Source organism: Myotis daubentonii, chromosome 2, assembly GCF_963259705.1.
Source record: "Myotis daubentonii chromosome 2, mMyoDau2.1, whole genome shotgun sequence".
Taxonomy (NCBI): domain Eukaryota; kingdom Metazoa; phylum Chordata; class Mammalia; order Chiroptera; family Vespertilionidae; genus Myotis; species Myotis daubentonii.
The window spans coordinates 68,201,973-68,214,590 of NC_081841.1; the positions used below are offsets into that span (position 1 = coordinate 68,201,973).

A 12,618-nucleotide genomic window follows, 5' to 3' on the forward strand; every position below is an offset into this window, starting at 1 on the left:
GAGAGATTTTTGCTTTTTTAGCTAATCTAATCTAATAAAAGAGAAACATGGTAATTGGCGTACGACCGCTACCCTTCCCATTGGCTAATCAGCGAGATATGCAAATTAACTGTCAGCCAAGATGGCGGCCGGCAGCCAGGCAGCTTGAAACTAACATGAGGCTTCCTTGCTTCAGTGAGGGAGGAAACCAACCTTCCCGCCTGCCTTGCAGGCCTCTGAGCCTGCAGTTTCAAACATTGTAACAAATATAGATGCTAAACAAAACCCCAGAAACCAGCTTTCAGCGAGCTGGGATCTCAGAGCTGGAGTCAGAGCTGGAGTTATACAGTGTTTCGATTACCTACTTTCAGCAGCGGAGGCCTAAGAGCTGGAGCCTCAGAGCTAAAGCTGGCCCAGAATTAAAAAAAAGAAAAGAAAAAAAGGAGCGGTTGGGAGCTTCCGTCACCCGCCAGCCTGAAAACAGCCCTCAGCCCCTCACCCAGACTGGCCAGGCACCCCAGTGGGGACCCCCACCCTGAAGGGTGTGTGACCAGCTGCAAACAGCCCTCAGCCCCTCACCCAGGCTGGCCAGGCACCCCAGTGGGGACCCCAACCCTGAAGGGTGTGTGACCAGCTGCAAACAGCCATCATCCCCTCACCCAGGCTGGCCAGGCACCCCAGTGGGGACCCCCACCCTGATCCAGGACACCCTTCAGGGCAAACTAGCCAGCCCCACCCATGCACCAGGCCTCTATCCTATATAGTAAAAGGGTAATATGCCTCCCGGCACTGGGATCAGTGTGACAGGGGGCAGCGCCCAATCCCCCTGATCGCCCTGCGGCTCTGTGTGTGACAGGGGACGGGGCCACAACCTCCCTATCCGCCCTGCTCTTTTCGTGACAGGGGAAGGCGCCCCAACCCCCTGATCAGCCCTGCTCTGTGCCTGATAGGGGGGAGCTCCCCAACCCCCTGATCAGCCCTGCTCTGTGCCTGATAGGGGGGAGCTCCCCAACCTCTGATCACCCTGCGGCTCTGTGTGTGACAGGGTGCGGCACCCCAACCACCCCCCCCCCCCACGGGCCCTGCTCTGTGTGTGACAGGGTAGAGCCATAACCTCCCCATTGGCCCTGCCCTGAGTGTGAGAGTGGTGGCGTCCCAACCCCCTGATCGGCCCTGCTCTGTGGGTGATAGAGGGCAGCACCCCAACCCCCTGATCCGCCCTGCTCTATGTGTGACAGGGGGCGGTGCCCCAACTCCCCTATCGGCCCTACTCTCTGAGTGACAGGGGGGAGCTCCTCAACCCCCTGATGGGCCCTGCTCTGTGCGTGACAGGGGGCAGCGCCCCAACCCCAGGGTTGGCCCTGCTCTGTGCATGACGGGGTGGCGCCGCAACCTCCCCATCGACCCTGCCTTGAGTGTGACAGGGGGCGGTGCCCCAACCCCCCAATCGGCCCTACCCTGAGCATGACTGGGGGTGGCATCGCAACCTCCCGATCCGCCCTGCTCTGTGCATGACAGGGGGCGGCACCCCAACTCCCCAATCGGCCCTGCTCTGAGCCCGACCAGGGGCTGCACTTAGGGATTGGGCCTGCCCTCTGCCACCCGGGAGCAGGCCTAAGCCAGCAGATCGTTATCTCCCGAGAGGTCCCAGACTGCGAGAGGGCACAGGCCAGGCTGAGGGACGCCCCCTTCTCCCCGAGTGCACAAATTTTTGTGCACTGGGCCTCTAGTCCTGTATAATAAAAGGGTAATATGCAAATCTACCAAATGGCGGAATGACCAGTCGCTATGATGCACACTGACCACCAGGGGGCAGATGCTCAACGCAGGAGCTGCCCCCTGGTGGTCAGTGCGCTCCCATAGGGGGAGTGCTGCTGAGCCACAAGCCGGGCTAACAGCTGGCGAGTGCAGCAGCGGTGGCGGGAGCCTCTCCTGTCTCCTCCGCAGCTATAGATGTCCGACTGCGAGGAGTGGGCTTAAGCCGTCAGTCGGACATTCCCCAAGGGCTGCCGGACTGCTAACGGGTGCAGGCTGGGCTGAGGGACACCCCCCCCCCCAGCCAAGTGCATGAATGTTGTGCACTGGGCCTCTAGTCTGAAAATAATTTTAATAGGTGAGTTATGCCCATTTGCATTTATTGGTAAATGTGCTATATTTGGGCATGTTTCTGTTACATGCCTTTCAAATGTCTTTTCACTATGTGCTCCATTTTTTTTTGTGTGTGACCTCCTCCTCCTCTTTTCCTTTTTGGTATTTTAGAAGGTTTGATTTCCATTCTAGTTGTTACCTTTAATTGAAGATATAAATATCTCCTAGCCCTTCTTTAGCTACTGCCTTTGTTCCCTACCTTGAAAAATACTGAAATTATCTAGTTACTGTTTCTTTTTCTTGTATAATTAAATTGTAGTTAAGATAATGTTAATCTCTATGGTGTTAAACATGTTTAGGTTTATACTAATTGATTTGTGAGCCTCAAAGTGATTTGTATCTCTTTACTCCCAGTTAATATTTAAGATGTTCTGAATTTAGTTTAATCTTTCTCCTATTTTTTGTTTGTGTGTATTACTTTTACATTCCTGAAGCTTATAACATTTATATAATTGTTTTGTCAGCTTTATTCCCATTTTATTTATTTATTTATTGTTAATCCTCGCCTGAGGATAGAGATAGAGATATGGATTTGTTGCCTCCTGCACTCACCCCCACCATGTACATGCCCTTGACCAGGAATCGAACCTGCAACCCTTCAGTGCATGGGCCAGTGCTTTCACCACTGGCTAGAGCTAGCCCCATTAAAAAACAAAACAAAAACAAAAAACAAACACTTTATTTTTTAGAGCAGTTTTAGGTTTACAGAAAAATTGAGAGGGAATTACAAAGTTCCGATAAAACCCCGTCCCAACACACACACAACCTCCTCCATTATCCACATTCTGCACCAGAGTTTTTGGTGTTACAACTGATGAACCTACATTGACACATCATCATTTCCCAAAGTCCTGTATTTACATTAGGGTTTACTCTTGGTGTTGTACATCTGTGAATTTTAGCAAATGTACAGTGACATGGAGCTACCATTCCAGTATTATCCAGAATAGTTTCACTGCCCTAAAAACCCTCTGTGCTCTACTTATCCCTCCTACCCTCTAAACCCTGCTAACCGTTGATCTTTTGACTGTATCCATAGTTTTGCTTTTCCAGAATGTCATACAGTTGGAATCATACAGTAAGTAGCCTTTTCAGATTGGGTTTTTAAATATGGTAACATCATTTATTTTCTTCCATGCCTTTTCATGGTTTGGTAGCTCATTTCCTTTTAGTCCTGAGTAATATTCCTTTATCTGGTTGTACCACCACAGTTTATTCATTTGCCTACTGAATTTTTTATACATTCACCTATATTTTGGTTGCTTCCCAGTTTTTGCAGTTATGAATATATAAACATTCAAGTGCAGATTTTTGTGTGGACATAAGTTTTCAGTTCCTTTGGTTTAATATCAAGGAGTGTGGTTGCTGGGTTGTATATTAAGATGTGTTTAGTTTTTGTCAGATTGCTTTTGGTCTGTCAATCAGCCAGTTACCTTCCCAGAGACAACCTGGTTAGGAAGTTCTTATGTATTTCCTTAAAGGCTTTCTGTATGCACAAAACTAAATATGACCATTGAAATATGTAAAGGTATGTAAGCACTGTTCACATCTTGAATTTTTTACTTAAGCTATCTTGACTATTTTCTCTCAGCATTCACATTAACCATGACCCCAATCCTGAAATTGAACCCATTTCATTGTATGGATTACTGTAATTTATTTAACTACTTCCTTATTAATAGGTATCTGGGTTATTTCTAATATTTTCCCATACCAATCACTGTTGCAATAAATAGTCTTATGTATATTTTTTTAAAAGAATATGTTTAATTTTTTTTAAAAATATATTTTATTGATTTTTTACAGAGAGGAAGGGAGAGGAATAGAGAGTCAGAAACATCGATGAGAGAGAAACACAGACCACCTGCCTCCTGCACAGCTCCCACTGGGGATGTGCCCGCAACCAAGGCACATGCCCTTGACCGGAATCGAACCCGGGACCCCTCAGTCCGCAGGCTGATGCTCTATCCACTGAGCCAAACCGGTTTGGTAGAATATGTTTAATTTTATAAAAACTTGAATTGTCTTCCACAGTGGCTGTACCATTTTGCATTCCCACCAGCAATGAATGAGAGTCCCTGTTGCTCCCCATCCTTGCCAGCATTTAGCATTGTCTGTGTTCTGGTTTTTGGTGGTACTCATTTTAATTCTCATTTCCCTGATTTCATATGATTTGGAACATTTTTTTCCCATATGTTTACTTGCCCTCTGTATGTCTTTTTTGGTGAGGTGTCTGTTCAGATCTTTCGCCATTTTGTAACCAGGTTGTTCATTTTCTTATTATTGAGTTTTAATAATTCTTTGTATATTTTGGACAAACATCTTTATCAGATATGTCTTTTGCAGATATTTTCTCGTGTTTTCATTCTCTTGATATCCGCATCTTTTAGTTGTAGTTCTATAATTAAATATATTTGCTGCTTATCCTCAGTCTTTAACATTAAATATTCTTCATTTTTTTCTTGATTATCTGAAACTAATTCTCCACTTGAACACTCAGGCATGCTCTGGGAGAGATATTCTCTAAAGTTTTACAGGTTTATAATTCTTTGTCTCTGACATTACACTTTCAGGACACTTTGGCTGGATTTAAAATCTTCATCTTGCCTGGTGGTGTGGCTCAGTGGATTGAGCATTATCCCATGCACCAGGAGGTCTCTGGTTCAATTCCCAGTCAGGGCACATGCGCTGGTTGCAGGGGGCGTGCAGGAGGCAGCCAATCAATGTTTCACTCTCATCGATGTTTCTATCTCTCCCTCTCCCTTCCTCTCTCTCTAAAATCAATAAAAAAATAAAAATAAAAAAAATCTTCATCTCACTTTTTTTTTTAGTATCTTAAAAATGTTATTGCATTGTTTTCTAATATAAAATGCTGTTGATGTTTAATACCATCCTGATTTTCTTTCCCTTATAGGTGACTTGGCTTTGTGTTTAACTTTTTTATAATGAGAACTTAACAGGTTTTTGTCTGTTTTCCATGTTTCAATGAATTGGATTTTTCTGGAATATGGGAAAGAGGTTCCTGTGAAGGAGTAGAATAAACCAGGATAACTTTCTTAGTTTTACGTTCAGGGCTTTCCCTTCTATTGTTATTGGTGTATCTGTGTAGCCACTTCTCTCAGAGGTAAGCCTTATTCAAGGTTTTCTCCTCTAGCCCAGTGTCTCTATGAGCCTTGCAGCCTTAACATTACATCATAAGATATATTTTCATAGTATTTTCTGTGGTCTGTTTCCTTTGGAACATTGCCCTGACCTTCCTCCTTTAATATCTTAACTTCTCTCTATCTCCATTGTTCCTGCCCTGCAGTTTGGTTTCAGATAACATGAGTTTTTCCCTTAGCGTGATGCTGTGTCCTGGAAGGGTTTCTCTTCTGAATGCTTTGAGAGAGCTGAGAGTGTAGAGCTTCACAGTAGGACCGTTTGCTGCCTCAGGACAGATTTTTGCGCTCACCTGCAATATGGAGCCTGAGAAAACCTTTCCCTTTTCCCCATTTGTTCTCAGTCTATTCTTCCAGTTTCCACCAATGGTAGAGTCCTTTGCTTTAGGGGTATTTACAATGATTTTTCGGGTTCTGGGATTTTGCAGGGTACCTCTGCAGTCCCATTTACTTCCTGTTGCTCCCTTTCACAAAGTTGCTGATCCTGCAGTGTTGGCAGTGCAGCCACATTCCCTCATAGTCTAAGCTTTGAGGGGATTCTCTTTTACCTACTTTTATTGAAGACTAGAGGCCCAATGCACAAAGATTCGTGCAAGTGTGGGCCTTCCTTCCCCTGGCTGCTGGCACTGCCTTTGCTCTGGACGGAGCCACCTTTCTTCCTTGCCACGCTGCCCAGAGGCCTGGAGCAGCTGGGGCAGTGCAGAACGCCTGCGTCATCGGTGATGACACAAGCGTCCTGCCCCGCCCCCGCCCCTGGCCACTCAGTGCCTGCAGCGTGTGTGTGCTGCCCACAGGCCCACCAGCTTTGTTGGGTTAATTTGCATACTTCTGATTGGCTGTGGGGCATTGCAAAGGCACAGTCAATTTACATATGTCTTGTATTAGTGTAGATGTAGTCACTGGGTTTTTCTGATATCCTATTTGGTATATTTAGCTTTCAGGAGTTGTCCTTGGGAAATTCAAAAACTTTGCTGCCACCACAATAATTACACAACTAAGCCATTATTTATTAGTTCAATTGTGACCAATATATAAGGAGCTTGGATTTTTTTTTTAATATCTAAATTTGAATGATTAATTTAGGGCAACATAAAATTGCATATTAGTAACATCTTAAAATTTTTTACATTTACATCATTTTTTATTTTTCAATTATAGTTGATATACAATATTATATTAGTTTCACATGTAGACCCCAGTGATTAGACCAGTGGTTGCCACTGGTGGTCCGTGAGGTCTCAAAGCTTGGCGACCACTGGATTAGACATTATATAACTTACTAAGTGAACATTCCGATAAGTCTTGTACCTATCTGACAATCATACTGTAACATCTTAATATAGAAATTTTCTAACATTTTTTGTGACCTATTGGGAGTTATGTATAAATGTAAGATGTGATTTTTGTTATTAGCATTCTTCTGAATTTTAAATATGCATCATTTGTCTCTTATTGTAGTGTTAAATGGTATAGTCTCCTGATGGAAACTTTAGACTAATTGTGGCATATTACATAAAATTATATATAAACAATTTTTAAAGCAAAAATGGGTATAAAAACCTGTTGAACTTTTATTGAATATGCATAGTTGAAGAAATTGCTTGCTTGATGGAAATAAATATGTTCAGAGAAAAGTTAAAGGAAAAAAGAATGAAATCATTTAATTGTTTATTTTCACACATAATATATAATATTTAATCTTTGGATGTTTATGAAACATGAAAATTTAATATGTGAGTTAGAATTATTTGTAATTTTAGATTTGCCTCATTGTCTTCCACATAGCAAGTGCTAAATAAACATTTTCAGTGTGCATATTATAGGAGGGGACAGTATCAATATTTTGTAATCTTATTAGTAAAGATTATATAGTCTGCTGAATCTGACTTAAAACTATGGAAACCCAAAATAAAATGATCAATTTCTCACAGGAACTGAAGTTAAAAGATGAAGAGTGTGAGAGGCTTTCTAAAGTACGTGATCAACTTGGACAGGAATTGGAGGAACTCACAGCTAGTCTGTTTGAGGTTGGTCTATTTACGTCTTGGCCAAAAGCAAAGTCGTGATTATTATATATTGATAGAGTTGTTTTTTGAGGGAATCTTGAGGAAAAATATGCGTAACTTTATACATATTTATAAGTCTTCTAAGAAAAAATAAAATTTTTAAGAAATATAGAGACTGCAACTTAAAATGCTGTGAAATGAAAAAACACTAGGGGTTACCAGTATGAGGTTGTTTAAATATGGATATGTGGAAAGAAAGGAGGTAAATTTAATTTTGATTTTCACCAAATACTTAGGGACTGCTTTAGAGTAACTTTGTATGACTCTACAACAAAGATAGCAAACCTTTGATATATATCTGATACTGGATGATTTGCGGAATGTTAGGAGGTACATATACTTCTAATATATATATTTTATTGATTTTTTACAGAGAGGAAGGGAGAGGGATAGGGAGTCAGAAACATCGATGAGAGAGAAACATCGATCAGCTGCTTCCTGCACATTCCCCACTGGGGATGTGCCGCAACCAAGGTACATGCCCTTGACCAGAATCGAACCTGGGACCCTTGAGTCCGCAGGCCGATGCTCTATCCACTAAGCCAAACCGGTTAGGGCCATATACTTCTTAGAAGGTACACCTTTTTATCTCTAGCCTACCACTTGGGACCAAAATGTTTACCCAACTCAGTGTTTCTCAATAGGGCTGCCACTGATATTGCAGGACATTTAGCATCCTTGGTATATTATTCAGGATTCTCCAATAAACAGAACTAATAGCATGTGTGTATATACGTAGATACATATACACATATACAGAAAGAGGCTTATATAAGGAATTGGCTCATGTGATTATGGAGGCTGGTAACTCCCAAGTTATGCAGGGTGATTTGGCAGGCTGGAGACCTAGAACAGCTGATGGTGTAGTTCCAATCCAAGTCCAAAGGCTCAAGACCCAGGAAGAGCTGATGTTTCAATTCAAGTCTGAAGGCAAGAAGAATTCTCTCTTAATCTCTGGGGATTAGCCTTTGTTCTATTCAGGTCTTCTACTGATTGGATGAGGCCCACCCATATTATGGAGGGCAGTCTCCTTTGCTCAGTCTACTGATTTTAATGTTCATCTCATCCAGAAACACCCAGAATAATGCTTGACCAAATATCTGGGCACACCCTGTGGCCCAGTCAAGTTGACATACAAAATTAACCATCATACTTGGCTTTGCCCCCAAATGCTAGAAATGCTCCCTGATCATTTTGACAACTTATAAATATCCATGAGGGGTGAGTAGAGGATAGTACTTCCTTGCTGTTAAAAATTACTTCCATGGAGTGCCTCCTTTAGGTTAGCCTCCGTTCCTTATCAAAAACATGGATGTGTTACGAGGATACCTAATGTTGTTATCACGTATCAATATTTTTTTCTCAAAAGTTTGTTTTAAAACTTTCACAAGATTTTAGCGGGAAAATTTCTTCACCCTTTATTTGTATTTATGCAGCATCTGCTTCATTGTTGGGATATGCATGTTTGCTCACATAGTTGCAATACTAATACATTTTATAGTTTTTTTTCCCAAATAAAACTTTTTTCATGCTACTGCATACTCAGTGTAATGAAAGAATAATCTATTAACTACGTTTTCCACAGTTTCTGTCATTGTAAGTAGCATTGCAGTGGATATCTTCAGACATGTGAGCTTTCCATGCGCCCTCTATTCCACACTTGTTTGCCCTCTTCTTTGTCTTTGTCTTTTTTGGAGTCATTTTCTTTCATTGAACATTTAAAAACTAATTTATTTTGTTTAGTTAACTAGTCATTGGAGATGAGAGGAAGAGAAATTTAAGGTGGAGGAGAGTGGAAATTTAAAGATCTGAAATAGGAGCTGTGTGATCTGTTACATTTTATATGTACAAGGGGTATACAGAAACATAAGACTTTTTCTTCCAATATTGTCTGGCAAAAGAAAATTTTGTAATGATATGGATACTAGAGAAGAAAGCAAGCGTGTTATACTACTTATACTAATTTTGCTTTCTTACCTGCATGCCCTAATTTTTGCCATACTTAGCTCCACCTTCAGTACTTACATGTATATTCTGTTAGATGAAATAGAAGGAAACTAACGGAAAGAAACTTTTTCCTCTCTGTAATGCAGTGGTTCTCAACCTGTGGGTCACGACCCCTTTGGCAGTCGAATGACCCTTTCACAGGGGTCGCCTAAGACCATCCTGCATATCAGATATTTACATTATGATTCATAACAGTAGCAACATTACAGTTATGAAGTAGCAATGAAAATAATTTTATGGTTGGGGGTCACCACAACATGAGGAACTGTATTTAAAGGGCCAGAAGGTTGAGAACTACTGCTGTAATGGGATGTGAAATACCAGAAGTGCAGTTTGTGCTATTAATGAAAAAGTATATCTAAAAAACATAGTTTTGGGGTCCCTAACCTGTCCCTACTCTTACAATGGCTAATAGCATTGACACTGTAAACTTTCTGGGAAAGAAATTACAGTGATTAAACATGATTTTGGTAATGAAGAAAGTTGTATTTAAACGAGTTATTTATGAATTTTGAAAAACAGTGCTAAAAGTTTTTCTCTGGTCTTAATTGTGGCTTTGTGATCTCAATGTACCATTGTCTTATGAAAAGAATATTTGCTTGCATTTTATGATATGTATATACATGTATAGTTTTAAGAATTAAAGATTATTCTGAATAAAATTAATTTACCAGGTAAATTCAAATTAGCAGTTTATTAATGTATTATGAACAAATAATCTTGAATGTAACTATACTTTGTATCAAAGTTGAGTCTTAAAAGTATCAAATCGAAGAACTTTAAAGTTACACACACACACACACACACACACACACACATATATATATATATATGTATATATTTTTTTTTCCCCTTCTGGTATCTCAGATTTAGAGATAAAGTGAACTCCATTGAAAGAATGCTTTATAAAGTTGTCTACATTTAACATAGGTAATCTTAAGATTTTAAAAATACTTTGTCAGCCAATTTTAGTAAATTTTTGTGCTGTATCTGGTTTTCTCTCCATAATGCTAGGCATAGAGTTCAAATTATTATTTTAATCTGTGAAGAAAATGAGGCATAGATAAGGAGCAGTGCTGGGACCTCGACTCTTGCCTTGAGTACTATGAAAATCATAAGTGGCAATTCCTTTGTCTCAAGCCACAGAAAAGGAGTCATCACTGAGGCCCCTCTTCATCCTACACTGAAACTGTCCAAAAGGTCCTGTGACAGTCCCTGGAGAACATAAAAAATCTGTCTGCCTTTCTATTTTGAATCTGCTGTCACGTCTTCCAGCCACCATCGTTTCTTACCTAGATCAGTATATGCCAAACTTTTTGTTCGTGTACCTGATCTGTAAAAAAAAATTGAGCATGTATCTTAATTATGATGAAGATACCTGATATTTACTGAGTGTTCCCTGTGTGCTAGGCCTGGTTCTCAGAGCATATGTACTTCCTCATAAATTATATGCATACACTAAGTCATAATGTGTTGCATTAATTTTGAAAAGAGTAAGAATAAAAATGTGTAAAATTTTTTGTAATAGTACAATATACTTTCTTCTCACTAAAACATACTGTGTATATGTGTGCATTTGCTTACAGGGATGAGCAAAAGCAGATTTACAGTTGTTTGTATGGGAAACAATGTAATTTATACTAATAAAAGGGTAATATGCTAATTAGACCGGACATCTTCTGGACTTCCTTTCAGACAAAGCCATGGTGGCGGGGCAGAGGCAGTTAGGGGGATCAGGCCAGCGAGGGAGCAGTTAGGGGATGATCAGGCTGGTGGAGCAGTTAGGGGGTGATCAGGCTGCTGGGGGAACAGTGAGGGGGCATCAGGCTGGCGGGGAATGGTGAGGGGTCATCAAGCTGGCAGGGGAGCGATTAGGGGGTGATCAGGCAGGCAGGCAGGCAAGCGGTACAGAGCCAGTGGTCCTGGATTGTGAGAGGAATGTCCAACTGCCGGTTTAGGCCCGATCCTGCAGTTGGGCATCCCCTGAGGGGTCCCGGATTGGAGAGGGTGCAGGCTGGGCTGAGAGGCTCCCCCCCCCCATGCACGAATTTCGTGCATTGGGCCTCTAGTAATTAATAAATAATAATACAAGAGTAAACTGTCTTGCATGCTACAACTGTAAACCTACTTTTGCTCACCCCTGTATTTAGTGAGAAGAGTGGGATTGAATATGTTACCTTGTTTTTGAAAATCTCGTATTAACAATTTGTTATCCAGATCAAGGTCTGGTCTAAAATTGTGTTTTTTTGTTTGTTTTGTTTTGAAAACAATTATATTTAATGTTGCTGATAACTAACAAACATATTGATCCAAATGGAAGAAGTATATCTTTCCCTGTTTTAAAAAATTATACTGAAGTTTCATTTCCATTGTCAGTTACATGAAGGTTTTTTTCAGAAAATTCTCTACTGAATTTACGGAATTTCTGTCTTCTCTAATACCAACAAATTGTTTTTGCAAACTAATCAGAAGATTAGGTATAATTCGTACTTTGGGGAGAATTAGGTTAAAAATTCTCTTTTCAAAGTTTGTAAGTATAAAGATTTGAATGTTTACATAGACTAGAGGTCTGCAAACTACTTCCTGTAGGGTAAAACTATGTCTACTTTTGTACAGCCTTGAGCTAAGATTGGTTTTTACATTTTTAAATGGTTGCAGGGGATCAAAAGAATATTTTGTGACCTATGAAAACTATATGAAATTCAAATTTTAGTGCCCATAAATTTTTATTGAAATGGCCACACTCATTTGTTCTGTATTTATTGTCTGTGGTTGCTTTCACACTGCAACAGCAGAATTGAGTAGTTGCAACAACATGTATGGCTCACAAAGCCAGAACTATTTACTATCTGGCTCTTACAGAACAAGTTTGCTGACTCCTGGTATAGATGATTCTTCTGTCATTTTTAGCTACAGAGCAATAAAGTGATAGGAAACATTTCAAACTTTTGAAATTTATTTATTTTTAAAATTCTCACCCGAGGGTATTTTTCCATTGATTTTTAGAGAGAGTGGAAGGGAGGAGGGGGGAGAGAGAGAGAAAGACATTCATTGGTTGCCTCCCGTATTCACCCCTACTGGGATCGGGGATGGAGTCTGCAATCGAAGTATGTACCCTTGACCGGAATCAAACCTGGGACCCCTCAGTCCATCCATTGGCCGATACCCTACCAAATGAGCCAAACCAGCCAGGGGTCAAACTTTTTATACCTACCTTTTGATGTCTTTTGTCAGCGTGTAAAATCCTATATGGTACTTTT

General features: G+C 40.8%; 1 protein-coding gene across 14 annotated transcripts in view; it reads left to right on the forward strand.

Moving 5' to 3' along the window:
- Positions 1–12,618, forward strand: part of RAB3IP (RAB3A interacting protein) — a 58,429-nt gene that overhangs the window by 27,255 nt on the left and 18,556 nt on the right. For 7 of the 14 annotated variants that reach the window (XM_059683603.1, XM_059683604.1, XM_059683602.1 and 4 more), the window contains exons 4-5: positions 3,167–3,205; positions 7,217–7,312. The exons of 1 other annotated variant lie outside the window; for it this stretch is intronic. In XM_059683603.1, coding sequence (XP_059539586.1) covers positions 3,167–3,205; positions 7,217–7,312 — 135 coding nt within the window. Of the gene's footprint in view, positions 1–3,166; positions 3,206–7,216; positions 7,313–10,225; positions 10,289–12,618 lie in introns of those variants that run through there. 6 more of the 14 variants (XM_059683600.1, XM_059683605.1, XM_059683597.1 and 3 more) reach the window with 2 other exon arrangements.